Raw genomic sequence first — 15,525 nt, 5'->3', positions numbered from 1 at the left:
AGCTAAAACCTTGAAATATCCAAGCCTCTGAGGTTTTGAGTTTGGTCGGCCAATAAGGTTTTATCATCTTCATCTTCTTCTATCAAAAAATCAGATGGCGCTGTTACAAATCATGTGTTCAGTAACGCCATTAGCACGTGCGTCAACAAGGTCACGTTCCATCATCGTCTCCTGTTCCCGCACCGTCACCACTCTCCCCACAACCACCACTAAAACATCACCACTGCCGGAATCCACCGTGCTTCTTGGCATGTCTGAGGAACAACTTCAACAACTTGCCATCAAATTCGGCCAGGTTTATATATATATCAACATATATTATGGAATCTATGTATGTATATAATTTTGTAATAATGGTTTGTTTTATTTTGGTAAAATGTTAGCAAAGTTATAGAGGGAAACAATTGCATCATCTTTTGTACAAGAGAAAGGTTAAACAAATTCCAGAACTAAGTCAAGGTGAGTATGTATATATATATATATATATATATTTGGATTACTAATTGAAAGTAAATTACTTTTTTTATGAACTTAGTTAGACTATTATAATTATATAAATGATTATTATGAACAAAATGTTACCTTTTTGTTTGGAGTTTTATTGCTGAGGGATTATGATTGTAGTAAAATTATAGGTAGTAGTAGTACAATTAAGGTTAGGGTAAGTTGGATCATCATTGTATGCAATTTTGTGGCTAGCTCAGTTGGTTATGGGTAGGAGTGTAAGATGGCTTCAAGGAAAAGGTTTAAAAAGGCGGAGAAAACATGACTCTGTGCTTCTTCGGAACAGACTGACCATTCCTTAACAACTAACCCCAGACAAGGTTCATCTGCTGTTGGCCTTTTGGGTGACACCCTATGTGGTGGGAATGGATTCGAACATGTTACCATTTTCTAGCAAAGTCCTCCACAGTGGGCCCACAAATCATTTACATTGGGGGAAGGATACCCATAAGGCCAATGACTTGTGGTGGGAGGATTTGCTTTGCATATATGGCCACATTTCCCATGGTAGGCACTCTTCTTATCGAGTTGTTGAGTCAGTCTAAACATTGGCTTTCGGATATTGTTGTATTAATTTAGGCTGCAATTTTGAGGCAAACTATTAGGCACATGCAAGTAACTAAGTTGGTTTTTGGTGGGAAGACTTACTTTGTGAATGTGGCCACCTTTCCCAGTATGGGTGGACACTCTCCTTAGCGGGCCGTTAAGTCTGTACTCTGTATGTTGCCTATCACATGTTGTCTTGAAGGCGGGAAGTGTGCACTGATGGCCACCCACATCCTGTCTTTAGTTTTGGACATGGAATTAGTTGATTTATTTGCTTACTTTGGATTGTATTGTTGGTAAGCTGAAGCTCCTAATGCTCTGTACGGTCACAGTTCTGCTTATTCTTAGAGATAGATATGTTTATTACATGTTGTGTAGTTAATGGTGGTATTTTTTTAATCTTATGTTTGATTGTTTTTTGGTGGATTAGTTCCTTTGGCATTCAGGACTGCATTACAAGAGGCTGGTTATGTGGTTGGGAGGTCATCTGTGCACAGTTCTGTGGTAGCAGCCGATGGCACTATCAAGGTTAATATGATCTTATTTTTCAGTTATAATCAATTAGAAATTTAGAATGCTTCCATTTTTGTAACGCTTGTTCATAATTTCAATGTTACGTTTACATTTTAGCTGCTGATAAAATTAGAAGATAATCGATTAGTGGAAACTGTTGGCATACCAGTTACGGATGAGAAAGGTTCAGTTCGTCTTACAGCTTGTGTCTCATCACAGGTGATTTTTCTGCCAACGTTTTAGTTTGGTCTATATTTTGAATTGTCAAACTAATCTTTTTTATTTATGTTAAAATAATGATTCAGGTAGGCTGCCCATTACGCTGCTCATTTTGTGCTACTGGAAAGGGAGGATTCTCTAGAAACCTTAAAGGGCACGAGATTGTGGAGCAGGTATATATTATTTGAACCTGTAATGATATTTTGAGATTGATATGTTACCAAGTATTTTATTTTTTTCCATGTATGATCTTTGATTTTAAATAAGCTAAAATGGAAGTGTTATTTGATTTGTTGTTTTATTGTTAGGTGTTGGCAATAGAGGAGGTGTTTAACAATAGGGTTACAAATGTGGTATTCATGGGAATGGGCGAGCCAATGTTAAATCTGAAAGAAGTTCTAGCTGCTCATCGATGCTTAAACAAGGTTCACTTCAAACATAGATTAGCCACTCTTGTTCGCATAATTCCTTATTTTCTAAATTAACTTTTTTCTGGAATCAGTTTTATGATGCACAGCTCTTCAAATTTGATAACTTCTTACTTTTATGCATGGTTTATAGATTCTTTTTTATGTTTTAAAGATGTTTGGCCATTAAATTTATGATTATCTTTTGAACAATTGGATTACTAAAACGTGTTGTCTTTGTTATTCAAGGATATACAAATAGGACAACGGATGATGACCATTTCCACCGTTGGAGTTCCAAATACTATAAAAAGGCTTGCTTCCCACAAACTTCAATCTACGCTAGCTCTTAGGTATGCAAGTTCTCATTTGTTCCAGCAATAGACAGTTTGGCTTTTTAAGTATTTACAGATTTCTTTTTAACTTGGAGAAATAATATAATTATTTAATTTTTAATTGTTAAATGACGAACATGGGATGCTAATATAGAATATTCCAATATATACTGCAATTATAATAATGTGGCTGCTCAATCTGTAACAAAATACATGTGCCCCTTATGACTCATTTTTTGTAATGTTACATGTTCATGTACTTCAGCCTTCATGCTCCTAATCAAAAGTTGAGGGAAAAGATTGTGCCAAGTGCTAAAGCGTACCCTCTGGAGGCAATTATGAAGGACTGCAGGGACTATTTCCATGAAACTAGTAGACGGGTATCCTTTGAGTACACACTTTTAGGTACACGATTTTGTGTTCATTTGTGTTTTTAAAAAACCCTTTTTAAAAATGAAACCATGTAATATCTATTTTGACAGCTGGAGTCAATGATGATGTGGAGCATGCCAAAGAACTTGCTGAATTACTCCATCAATGGGGGCCTGGATATCATGTGAACCTGATCCCTTTTAATCCAATAGAAGGCACCGAGTATAAGCGTCCTTACAGAAAAGCGGTACACATTTCTTTACCTGCATATTTATTGTCTCGTATTAAAAAGTTTTATCTCTTCTTGAAAAAGAAAATTAAGTTTGAATTGATGGTTTATCTTATACAAAATAGCCAAGGGGACATTTGGATTTGTATTTTGGAACCGATTATTGTGATGTGGAAGTCATGATAAGCAGTTATTTATGTGGATAAATCGAATAAGATTCTGATCATTTGATTAAGGAAGTTGCCGAGAATTTGTTTTATACCAGTTTCACAAAGTGAGATGGCTAAATAAAACTACTTATCTCATATTTACAATCTGAGGAACTTTCTATTACCAACTTATAACACATCTTTTTATCTACTAGATTTTCTTCTTTTTTTGGTCATTCTATATATAGTTTCTTAAAGGACTAATTGATTGGAAAGTACATCAACTTGTCACATTTTCCTTTTTTGAGGTCGTACTAAAAAAAGTTCTATTCTGGGGATCCAAACCGGCAAAAACGTCTATTGTGGGACTCTACTGGCTAAGGCATGACATGGAGCCGGTCAATGCTTACCTTGAAACCATGTGTCTATCTGGACCCACTTTAGTCTTGTACCCCTATTTATTTAGTCATATGTGTGTGTATATATAGATCAGAAATAATAAAAAATAAAAAACAAACCTGATCAAACTATAAGCACAAACAAACTCATAAATCACATTAATCAAACAGAAAGCCATGATTTTGTTGTATGTTTTTATTCCACTAGCAACAGCAGCAATGATTCTGTATACTTCCATTCTTCTCCCCCTGTCTCTTCTCCCATTTTCAGAATCCGGCCAACCCCACCGCCGGACAGCCGCTCCATCTCGCCGGAAAAACGGGTACACCTCAAAATGCTACAAAAATAACCTCCATCGTCATCTAAGCAACAATGGGCGACCAACCAACCCCCAACACCACCTGCCACCACCTCTGCCGCTACCCCCAGTCGCGCTGTCGCCGCCGCACCACCTGAAGGTAACCACCATGTCGCGACAGCCCCCCAACACCACTTTTTCTTGGCTATATTTGGTTTCTAGCAAAACCCACCAAATCCCATCTTTTTTCGGTTCCTCCGTTGAACACATTAGAAGATAGAATATTGTGTTGACCACAAATATCTACAATCTTGAATTGAATTTGGGAGAAGAAAATAAAGGAAACCAATTTTCATATATAGTTTGATTGCTATTTTTATGTGTTTTATATAAATATAGAAGATGAAAAAGGAGGGGGTTATATAGAAAATGATATTTAGGTCTTGAAGATGAAGGCTGTAACAGTGGTGCAGCCCATTGAAGATGAAGGTTGAAAGAACATGAGATTGATGGATCTGGATTTATTAAAGAATTTAGGTTTTTGTTTGGAGAGATGATATTAGGTGAAATGGAGAAGAAGCTTTTAATTTATTTTTTCTTTAGAAAAATGAGATGGAAAATCCACATCATTAATATGATTTTTAAAATAAATCAAAATTAAATAAAAAATAAGAAATGACTGGCTACTTGATGATAGACCTTAAATAGACGTTTTTGCCGGTTTGGATCCCCATAATAAAACTTTTTTTAGTACGAGCCTCAAAAAAGGAAAATGTGACAAGTTGATGTACTTTCCAATCAATTAGCCCTTTTTTAAAGGGAAATGATCCCTACACAACAAATTTTAGTCATACACAACTGTATACATTATATAGTTGTACAGTACAATCCTATAATGCATATATTTTGTTGTGTATGGCTAAAAAGGTGTTGTGTATGGATCACCTCCCTTTCTTAAATATCAGATTTGTCAGACACTTAAATTCAAATAACAAAAGCACATCCAAACACTGCCTTCTGCAGTTCTGCAGCCCTTTTATTTCAGCTCATTATCTTATTTAATATTACATAATTACTTTCAAAACTTACCATCCAAATTCCAAAACTCCCTTAGTTGGACTACCACTTTTGAAAGGCTGATGGGTTTGTTCACTTGTTGTCACTAATCAGTTATTTCAGTTTTCATAATTATTGTGGTACTCTGAGAGGAACAATTTTCTGCTTTGGATTTGGTTCAGTTTGAGTTTTATATGCAAGTTATCTGTTTTTGGCTATGTATTTATTGGAGTTCATATTAAATTTCACTTGCAGATCAGTATATTTCAATCTATGTTAGAGTCCCGTAAAATAACAGTTAGTGTACGTCAGACACGAGGTCTAGATGCAAGTGCAGCTTGTGGGCAGCTACGAAATGAGTTCCAAAAGAGTCCCTTAGTTACACCTTCCATTGATGACGTACCACCTGAACCAGAAATAGAACATGAACCCGAGGCGGCAGTTGCTTGTTAATAAATAACACAGTTTAAGGCTGCTTTAGATTCACTCTGCTCAGTGTTTCATAATGTATATACCCACATCACATCTACTTTCATGTCTGGTGTGACTTGTCAAATGGTCCAACAATTTCGACATGTGGGTCAGCCAGGGTCTGTGCTTGAGTTTGAGCATGAACAAGAAATGCAGGTTAGTTGCGGTCAAATACGGATCTGGTATGGTGCTTAGTTATACAAAGAGGATTGTCTTCTTAGAGTAGTTATGTTGCCAATTTATGTGCTTATCTTTTTTACCATTTGTCGATCGACATGTACACTTGTTTTATTATCCTAATATAATTTATCTGGTATTAGTTGATTTTGTGACATACGAACAAAAGTAATGTAATTGATAACGTAGTATAGTAGTAATTGAATTGGTATACTAGTATTTTGAAGCTAGAATCTATTTATTTAACAGTTGCATAGGTGGTTTCTTTTCCTTTCTTGTATACCATTGTTATAAGCTGTTGTTGACTTGCCGATTTATGTTTGTGTCATCTCAGTTTGATGTTGCATGCTCATCTACTAAATTATATGATACATTTTGGTAGGTTTTTGGTTTGCAACTCGAAACCTAACAAATTTAAAATCGGCAATTGGTGTGGTTTGATTTGTGTTTAATGACTTGGTTTGGTTCTTAGTTTGATCTGAAAACAAAGTTCTCAATTTTGTGGAACTCGGACAAAATAATATCAGCTCAATTTTGTATTCTTATTCTTTAAATATGTATAGGGTAAGATTTGAACTTGAGATCCTTTGTGAGAAAACACACCTTTTTGTCCGTAGATCATTTGGTGATGGTTTGTTGAAATCTGTCTAACGAGGTTTTAGACGGAGAGTGGATCCCCAAGTAACTATTTCCCTTTCTCCGTTTATACTACTTTACAAAGCATTGAATTTTTAAAAACTTATTATAATCTTGTACTTAATACTACATAATACGAGTAATATTTAATGTATTATTAGTTAATCCAAACAATTCAAAATATCTAAAACAAAACTACAAATAATAACTATCAATTGAATGTCGACATACTAATATCATTATATTTTAGTCTCTTATATAACTACAATTGAGTAGTCGATTACCATACAAAATTGGTGTTCAACGAAGTTAAGGGTGACTTCAACCCTTTAATTACGTATCATCGTTGAACAACTTAAAACATATTCGGTTACTGTGTATTGGACAGATATATTTTTAGTTTAATTTTATTTGAGTAGTCGACTACCATACAAAATTGGTGTTCAACAAAGTTAAGGGTGATTTCAACCTTTAATCAAGTATCATCATTGAACAACTTGAAACATATTCGGCTACGGTGTATTGCACGGATACATTTTTAGTTTAATATTATTTGTATCAAAATTCTTTTATTGTTCATCTTAGTGTGAATGTTTAATAACTTTCTTTTGGATACTCACCCAACGTCCCAACCCGGTTGTTCTAATACCAAAGTATTTAACTTGTTACTCGACGACTCATATATTATCAGGTCACACGGATCATAAGTCAAGTGAGAATTCAGAATTTTCAACCTATCAAATCGTAAAACTGAACTCACCTAACTGACACTATATGTTTGTTTCAGATAAGAAAAATGATTTTTCCTCATAAAAATTAGCCTAAAAGTTCTCGTAAAACTCTTATATGTGGATTTAACTAATTCTCTATTTTAATTTTACCCTTGATTTTTTCATATGTATGCATCTAATCTTCATTTAGTAGTCAAGATGATTTTTAAGATATTATTTTTAGAGAATTTATCATCAAATAACAATGGGAAACCATATTAGTACCACTATTTATAATTAGTATATCATTCTTTACAATTGTTAAAGCAAACTGTACAAATATATAATGCGGAATGATAGTAAATTAACGATGCGGTACTATTATAGATTCCCAATAACAATATGTCCTCGAACTCTCAAAGTGTCATACCTCAAAGTACCGCTTTAAGTCCTGTTTTACACTTGTCAAAACCCCAATCAATTCAAAAATTAATACTCCATACTCCCTTTGACAGTTTAACCTTTTAGAAAGCTTCTCCCTCTTGATGTCATTTTTACCGCATACATAAATAAAGTGTTGTGTCTAATAGGTTAGTTTTCTCGCATAAATGTCACTATCTAATCCTTCTATGTTTTTTTTTTTTTTTTAATTTTGTTTTTGATATTCTTAATTTAATAAATTATGTTTCTTTGTGTTGTTTTCTTATCAGACAAAAGTGAATATATATCAGTTACTTTGATACAGATTTTCACTTTTTATGCCCATATGTATGTGTTTGCTAATGGTCATAATGCACCATTCTGGTAAAGTATATACAACAGACTAAACGCACTGTAAATTCTTGTGATTGTATTCCCAAAATATTAGGTTTTGACCACCTAAAAAAGGACTAAATTTAAGGCAATGTAGGTACTTAGCCAGTTAGCCCACACACAAATGATTTGGAATACCAGTTTGGTGCTTATTTTGACGGCTATAGACAACGACAACAACGAGACCCAATCCCTGAGCGGGGTATCGGGGAGGTGAGTTGTAGACAGTCTTACCTCTACCCAAAGGTAGAGAGACTGCTTCCATAAGGACCTCCGGCCACAATGTGGTAAAAGACTTAAAGTGTGAAGAGTTTGGATACCATACCTATCAGTCGAAAAAAAGCATAGGAAAATATACTTGTCTGCTGAGTGTCACCACCTAAAGAGTAGGGAAGAGTAGCAAACATGCGAGCTAGCATACTATAGTGTAGGTTTAGTTTGTAAAGGCCGATAAGTTTAGTTTTAATAGCTTACGAGCTTATTAGATAGAGCTTGTTGCTATAAAAAAAAATCCAATAGGTTAAGTTGATAAGCTCGTAAGCTGATAAATCTGAGCTTAATGGACTTTAAATTCAAACCCCATAAGCTGTTAAATAAGCTAACCCAAAACCCCTTTTGTGTGGATTATTGTTACCTTACACACTTGAATAATGGGGTGAGAGTTATACAATGTAGTTCATACATATTATGTGTGAGTAATAATTATGAATTGCATTTAGTGCCCAATTAGGTTTAAGTTATTGCACCGGGTAACATGCAATAAAATATGGTTTGGTAAAGATCAAAACGAATTCAGGTTAAAACGGGTCAGAGTGTTAAATGTATGTGTTTTTAGTCATATTGATAATAATTTCAGTTAGCTTAACTGTAGCATTGAGTTGTTTGATAACATTGAAGTTTACCAATACCATCAACAAGCAAGAATCTTCATCTACTAACTAGTGGTATTTGACGTGACCCGTCAAACAATATGTTGTAGCTTCTAGTCCCATGGTGCACTATATGTATGGATGTGAATAATTTCCTTTCTACATTAAAAAAAAAAAAATCTAGCAAGTGACATGAGAAATTTAATTACTGTGTTAGAGCACCTTCAATAAAGACTACAATAAGTAACACATACTGGGTCAAAGCCAATCTGGATCGGACCATGTCTACGCTTTCTTTTTGCATATGAAGCTGTTAAACAAAGGTCATATACAAGCTAAATGTTGTTGAAATGCAGGTTAAGGGGGGATACGGGTTAGTCTGTATATAAGAGGATGATGCTGTTTTTATTGGTCATATTATGTTTGATACTGCATGGTATGACATTGGAAAATACAAAATTTCTATTTATTTATTACAAACAGTATTGATTAAGGTATGTGGTTGTTAGGCTCAGTTAATGGATGACTATATGGATCATAGCTCCGGAGAAGAAATTGATGGAAATGATTCTGAAGTAGAGGATTATGCAGAGGAATCTTCCTTGGAGCTCCAGGATGGAAAAAAGAGGGTCAAGTTATCTGACGAAGCTTTTGCATGCCCATATTGTTCTAATAAGAAAAAGCGTGATTACATGTATAAAGACTTGTTGCAGCATGCTACTATGGTGGCTAAAACTGATTCAAAAAAACGCAGTGTGCAAGACAAAGCGAATCATTTAGCACTCGTTAAATTCCTTGGGAAAGATATACATGAAGCCTCTGGTTCATCACAAACTAAAGATAATGTTGATGTTGATCATCGAGCAGAGCAGGATGCAGATGAGATGTTTGTATGGCCATGGAAAGGAGTTGTCGTCAATCTACCTATTGAGTTGCAGGATGGTCGTCATGTAGGAAAAAGTGGTTCAAGTTTGCGGGATACTTTGACTATGCGAGGGTTTAATCCAACAAGGGTGATTCCACTGTGGAATTTCCGTGGTCATTCAGGATGTGCGATTGTTGAATTTCATAAAGATTGGCCAGGATTTAATAATGCCATGTCATTTGAAAAGGCTTATGAGGCCAATCATCGTGGTAAAAGGGATTGGAAGGTTATTAAGGATCCAAAGGATGATAATTATGGTTGGGTTGCTCGCTCTGATGATTATAATGCAGATACTATTATTGGAGAGCATCTTCGCAAGATTGCAGATCTTCGGATCATTTCTGATATTATAATGGAAGAAGATCATAAGAGCGAAAAATTAAAGTCAAACTTGTCAAAGGTAAATGAAGATATAAAGATGCACTTGGTGGAGATGCAGAACAAATGTGTGGAGACTGATAACAATCTCTGCAAGTTAATAGCGGAAAAAGATAAGCTTCATCAGCATTATAACGCCAGTTCGTAATATTTTCTTGGTTGCATGTATATAAAGGCAACCAACTTTGCTCACATTTCTATTTTGGGTTATTAAATAATCTCTGTATAAACCCACGGAAAGATAAGTGATTATCGAAAGCTTTGATAACAAACCTCAAACTTTGGAAAAATCTAATTTATAGCATTTTGACCCAGTTACCAGGTCAAAATGATGATATGTTAGTTGTTGCAAATAGATAATTTTGACCGTGTTGACTTTTTCCTGACATGGCGCCTAGAAATGAATATTTTCGTTAAAAAGATCGTGTGAAATTTTGACCCTTTATGTGAATACAAATAAAAAGAACCCGGCCATCTATGTCATTCGACGTTTCAGGGTAGCAAGTGATTGAGTGCAGTAGTTCCTCACTTCCTCATATTAAATAAATAGATAAAGTATAGTTGTCAGCAACTCTTTCCTCGTGCCCCAGGAGCCCTATCCCTTTGGCCAAGAACGATCTTTTTCCCAAAACAGAAAACAAGCAAAGTTCGTTATTGTTTTATTATGCAGTTGCCATACTTATACTAACAGCTAAAGAATTTCATAATCTAGTTTGGCCTTACATCTAGAGTTTTTGTGATACAAGTTAGCATACTATTTATTTCTTTGTATTGAGCAGAGATCAAGAAAATCGAGTCTGGTGCACGAGAACATATCCAACGACTCTTTAGTGATCATCAAAAAGTTAAACTGCAATTGCAAAACCAAAAGACAGAACTCGAGCTTGAAGGGCAAGAACTTCAGAAACGTGAAGTGGTTAACGAAAATGAACAAAAAAAACTATGTGAGGATATTGAACAGGTGCGAAACTTGGTGTATTTGACATTATATTCATGAGTCCAAATCTAATTTGTTTTTTTTTCCTGCCAGTATGCTGTAAAGAAAAAGATGCTTCAGATGGCATCTGACGAGCAAAGGAAAGCTGATGAAAGTGTGATGAAACTCGCAGAAGATCAAAAGGTTTGGACTTTGGAATATTGATTTTTGTTTGTAACCTACTATCAGTTGTCAAACTAAAAATTGGAACAACAGAAGCTATTGACCAATTAATTAGCACTTGGAATGCTCAAGTATTTCTTGTAATAATTGTAAATATCTTTTATTATTAATACAATTCACCTTTAAAATTAAAATTAATTATCATTTAAGTAAAGAATAAAAAAGCTTAAGTTATAAAGTTTTATTTGGGTAATTTGGGTGAACCCCAACTACAAATAAGGAATGCCAAACTTAGTCATATCCGTGACAACTAAAACCAAAGCCACCTTATATCATGTGCACGTCGTTTTTATTTATTTTATTTATAAATCCGGATTTACTAAATGTTTTTTTGTGATGAATGTGGTTATTTGAATATCATCACGGGGCTTTGTACGACCAATTTAAACCTTCTTGTTATCACTTATCAGATTGTGAGTGTTATTTTGGTTATTTATATAATCTCTTTGACTTTCAAATTTAGAGGCAAAAGGAAGAACTCCACAACATAATTATTTCGCGTGAGAAACAACTGGATTCAATGCATGCATTAGAACTGGAGATAGAAAAATATAAGGGGCAATTAAATGTTATGCAACACATTAAGAAAGACGACTTGGAGGTTATAAAGAAGGTGGAGGCCATACAGATGGACTTGAGAGAAAAAGAGGAAGAACTTGAGTATTTGGGATCCATGAATCAAACTCTTGTTGTTCAGGAACGCAAAAGCAATGATGAGCTTCAAGATGCTCGTAAAGAAATGATTGAAGTGAGTGTGTTACAATTTATATCTTTAAGGTGGCAAGATAGGCAGGTTGGGTAACATGTTAATATGGGTATCATTTAGTACAGTTCAAAACGGGTTGGGGTAATCCAAAGTGGCTTTCTCAAAAAATGTTATGTTAATAAGTTCATCACATATGATTTTGTTTACCTATCCCATAGTAATCCAACTCCTTGAGCAAAATGATTCATAAGATTAAATGCATGTGAAAATTTACTATATTATGGTTACAGGGGTTTAAAGACCTACCAAAAACATCTCATATTGGTGTGAAGAGTATGGGGGAGCTCAACAATAAACCTTTTGTTGATGCCATGAAGAGGAAATATAATGAATCAGAAGCAATAGATAGGGCCTCGGAATTGTGCTCATTGTGGGAAGAGTTCCTTCGAGATCCAAATTGGCATCCGTTTAAAGTCATTACCGACAATGGAAAATCTCAGGTATACTTTTCATTAGAGACGGCAAATTTATTCCATTCCGCATATACTTAAATTGGTCTGCCTTATTTTTAGTTTTAATCTCTAATGGTTCAAGCATGTAAAAGGAAAAAAATCTAGCTAATATGTAGATAGAAAAGTAAAAACATTGGCTAAATTTAGTTGAAGGAGTCAAACAGACAGAAAGTCGTCCAAATGTATGCAATGCATGCCCCCCTCCTGAATGTCATTGCTAGAAAACGTAGCTCATTGTTGGAATAATATTTTTTTTAAGATAATAATCATAATATATAAAGGATTAGTAATTGTTGAAACTTAAAGAAATGAACAAAACAATGTTTGTGGGTCAACTCAATATGGCGGGGTCATTTCGATCCATTACCCAACCTGCCATTTGACCACCACCCCTGCTTTTGTTAGATATGTCAACAGTAGGTTATAACCTGTTCGGCTATTCCAGTTCTGGATTTTCTTTCTGTGATATGTCCCGTGAATATCTTCATACAAATTAGGTGGTTGATCACAATAAGTTTTGTTCTATAATATAATTATATTGTATTGGTAGTTTACTTACTTCTTATGATAGAAAATAGGATTTTTTTGATTTAACTCTTATAAATTATCTAACAATTAATAGTCCGAAATCTATAGTATATATTATCAACTTTATAAAATTGCTATCTAACAATAGTCCGAATTTATAGTATATATCAACTTGATAAAATTGCTATTGCGTATCCCATTTGCATATAATGTTATTTTATGTATTCGGTGGTATTTCTGTTAACCCAACAACTTAAATGAATGCCACTTATCAACTTATATGGATGTCATGTCAACATAAGTACTTTCAGATATTTGGAGTTAGAATTGCACACGGTGACGTTCTCACTTGGCTACATACTATAGACTTTGGACTTGAGTTGAATTCATTTACAAACGCATAGCGTTAGCAAAAGCCTCTACAAAGTGTTGATTGTTTTATGCACCGTTTGGTTTAAGCTTGAGAGCTGTAATAGTGTCTTTATGTTGGATATAGAATAATTTTTTGGGCTGAATAAATAGATGATATTGGTATCCTTGACATGCATGTCATGATAACTTAGATTGACACAAGAAATCAAAGAATTAGCCACCAACCATCTAAAAAATATGATATATTGTTGTGTATCATATATCCGAAGTTAAATCGTTTTATATTATCCGTGCAGCTTGTGATGGATGAAAATGACGAAAAATTGAATGGCTTAAAGCGAGAGCATGGGAAAGCAGTTTATAAAGCTGTGGTGACTGCTTTGAAAGAGATAAACGAATACAATCCGAGTGGAGCTTATAATATAAGAGAGCTATGGAACTTTGAAGAAGGCAGGAAAGCTACTTTACGGGAAGGGGCTGCATACCTGTTAGAGTTATGGGACTCCCAAAAACCCAAGCGGGTTGGGTAACCATTTCAACCCGCATTAGATTATGCTTCTTTGGGTATAATCATATATGCTGTTGAAGGTTTTTTTTGGTACCACAAATGCAAGTTATAGTCTTGTTATTAGTATCTGTAAATGGATATAAATTTCAATGTAAATATTTAGACCTTTTAATGACATCCTCTCCTAAAATGTTTGAAAAACCCCATTGGTTAGATCACTATGCTTTTTTAAGACAGAAATGGCACATGCTAACCTTGTACACTTGTAGTCATTAATGTAGATAGTAAAAATGCATGAGTTGTCAAAGGCGAGGAAAAACTTGACGACCAAAGCCTGACTAGCTAAGCTTACCAAGTCCTTCCAGTCTGGATATGAAAGTATGTTGCCGACTCTTTATATCATAATGCTGTAAATCGGTCCAAACATTCTCCTTATTCCACATCCTAAAAAGAATCTTCTAGTTCCATGTTCTTTTTAAGTACTCAAAGCGCACATTATATAAAACTCATGTTTAGTAAGTCATATCTTCACATGTGGATCACAAATTAGTTTTTCCACTTACTTTTGGCAACCATTAGTCCTTTTTTTAGAGTCTAGCAATGCTCTTACTTGGATCATGTCATTTATTTTCCCTAATTGGGTTTAGCTAAGAAGGTGCCACTTTTGTGTTCCTCGTATCATATATTTACTTCGGAAAAACCTACTTAAATCTACAAGAATATAATTTAGTTACCAAGATTTTGTAACCCGTTAAACTAACTATCACCAAGGTGAGATAGCAAGGAAAAGGGTTCGAAAATGGAAAAAAAAAAGATACCTTAGTTAAGCGTGTACAAATGAACCAATGAATCATTTTCCCGGATAATTGAAGGGGAAAAACTTCACTAAACCGCCACGTACCTAGGTAGCCTAGTGAGGCATCTTGGAGTTCGAGAACGGTCATCAAAAACAACCATGCGGTAACCTAGTGGTCATGTGTTATGATTTCCTAAAAAAGTCAAAAGATATCAAGTTCGAACTTTACAGTCCTTATTAGTTCAACAAGTTGAGAGGTGGCCAGAAAAAATGTTTAGAAACAATCATGAAAGCCAATCTCTTTTTAACATTGTACTTAAATACTCTTCTATACTATATTATAAAACAGATCTCTCCTATTTACATTTTAAGTTTCAACGTTTAGTTTCCTAAAATGCCCATATATCAATTCTATATTTACCTAACACCTTTTCTCTCTCCTCAAATCTCAAACAATCATTTTTTTACTATCTCCTCCATAAATCATTTATTCTTCCGATTCATTCAAAATCTTTTATTTCAAAAACCGTACATCGATAAATTATAAAAATTATATGGGTGTTCTAAAAATTCCATGCTCTTTCATTAGAAATGTCATTTGATATACTTTCGACGAATTTTTAAATCCAAGGGAGAACGGCTAAGGCATTTGGCTATCACACTCTATGACCTATCACCTCCTATGACCTACCATTGACAATGCATTTGATGTCGTAATTACCAAAAACAGTATCAGTGAACAATTAATTATGCGAGATACCACGATGATACCGTAGCTTCAATATCAACCAACAGTAACAAAAAATACACATATTAACAATATAAGTGGATATTCAATTGAAGTGAAATTGTGATAATAGTTTAAATATGAATGTATTTTAATTGAAATAAAGGAAGAGCATTCTTGTACATTCGTATGGTTACATTTCAACATTTGA

General features: G+C 34.4%; 2 protein-coding genes across 2 annotated transcripts; both read left to right on the top strand.

Moving 5' to 3' along the window:
- On the top strand, window positions 1–5,929 carry LOC122587314 (probable dual-specificity RNA methyltransferase RlmN). The gene is made up of 10 exons (XM_043759446.1): window positions 1–295; window positions 384–459; window positions 1,481–1,578; window positions 1,681–1,782; window positions 1,869–1,955; window positions 2,091–2,207; window positions 2,439–2,542; window positions 2,790–2,929; window positions 3,007–3,143; window positions 5,283–5,929. Exons 1-10 carry the CDS (start codon window positions 95–97, stop codon window positions 5,478–5,480), a joined length of 1,260 nt encoding a protein of 419 aa, XP_043615381.1. The 5' UTR covers window positions 1–94; the 3' UTR covers window positions 5,481–5,929.
- Window positions 5,930–9,221: 3,292 nt separating this feature from the next.
- LOC122590179 (protein INVOLVED IN DE NOVO 2-like) lies at window positions 9,222–13,970 on the top strand. Its single transcript, XM_043762511.1, has 6 exons — window positions 9,222–10,146; window positions 10,786–10,967; window positions 11,037–11,126; window positions 11,629–11,913; window positions 12,162–12,371; window positions 13,580–13,970. The coding sequence occupies exons 1-6, from the start codon at window positions 9,222–9,224 to the stop codon at window positions 13,811–13,813; spliced, it is 1,926 nt and encodes a 641-aa protein (XP_043618446.1). The 3' UTR covers window positions 13,814–13,970.
- The last annotated feature ends 1,555 nt before the right edge of the window (window positions 13,971–15,525 follow it).

This window comes from Erigeron canadensis, chromosome 2, assembly GCF_010389155.1.
Source record: "Erigeron canadensis isolate Cc75 chromosome 2, C_canadensis_v1, whole genome shotgun sequence".
Taxonomy (NCBI): domain Eukaryota; kingdom Viridiplantae; phylum Streptophyta; class Magnoliopsida; order Asterales; family Asteraceae; genus Erigeron; species Erigeron canadensis.
The sequence above is the reverse complement of the archived record's forward strand: the minus strand, read 5'-3'. Positions and strand labels throughout refer to the sequence as shown.

Coding starts and splice junctions, on each gene's coding strand:
- LOC122587314 (XM_043759446.1), top strand. CDS start 95: ATGGCGCTGTTACAAATCATGTGTTCAGTAACGCCATTAGCACGTGCG. Junction 460..1,480: donor AATTCCAGAACTAAGTCAAG/GTGAGTATGTAT, acceptor TTGGTGGATTAG/TTCCTTTGGCATTCAGGACT. Junction 3,144..5,282: donor AGCGTCCTTACAGAAAAGCG/GTACACATTTCT, acceptor TTTCACTTGCAG/ATCAGTATATTTCAATCTAT.
- LOC122590179 (XM_043762511.1), top strand. CDS start 9,222: ATGGATGACTATATGGATCATAGCTCCGGAGAAGAAATTGATGGAAAT. Junction 10,147..10,785: donor TCATCAGCATTATAACGCCA/GTTCGTAATATT, acceptor TGTATTGAGCAG/AGATCAAGAAAATCGAGTCT. Junction 11,127..11,628: donor AACTCGCAGAAGATCAAAAG/GTTTGGACTTTG, acceptor TTTCAAATTTAG/AGGCAAAAGGAAGAACTCCA.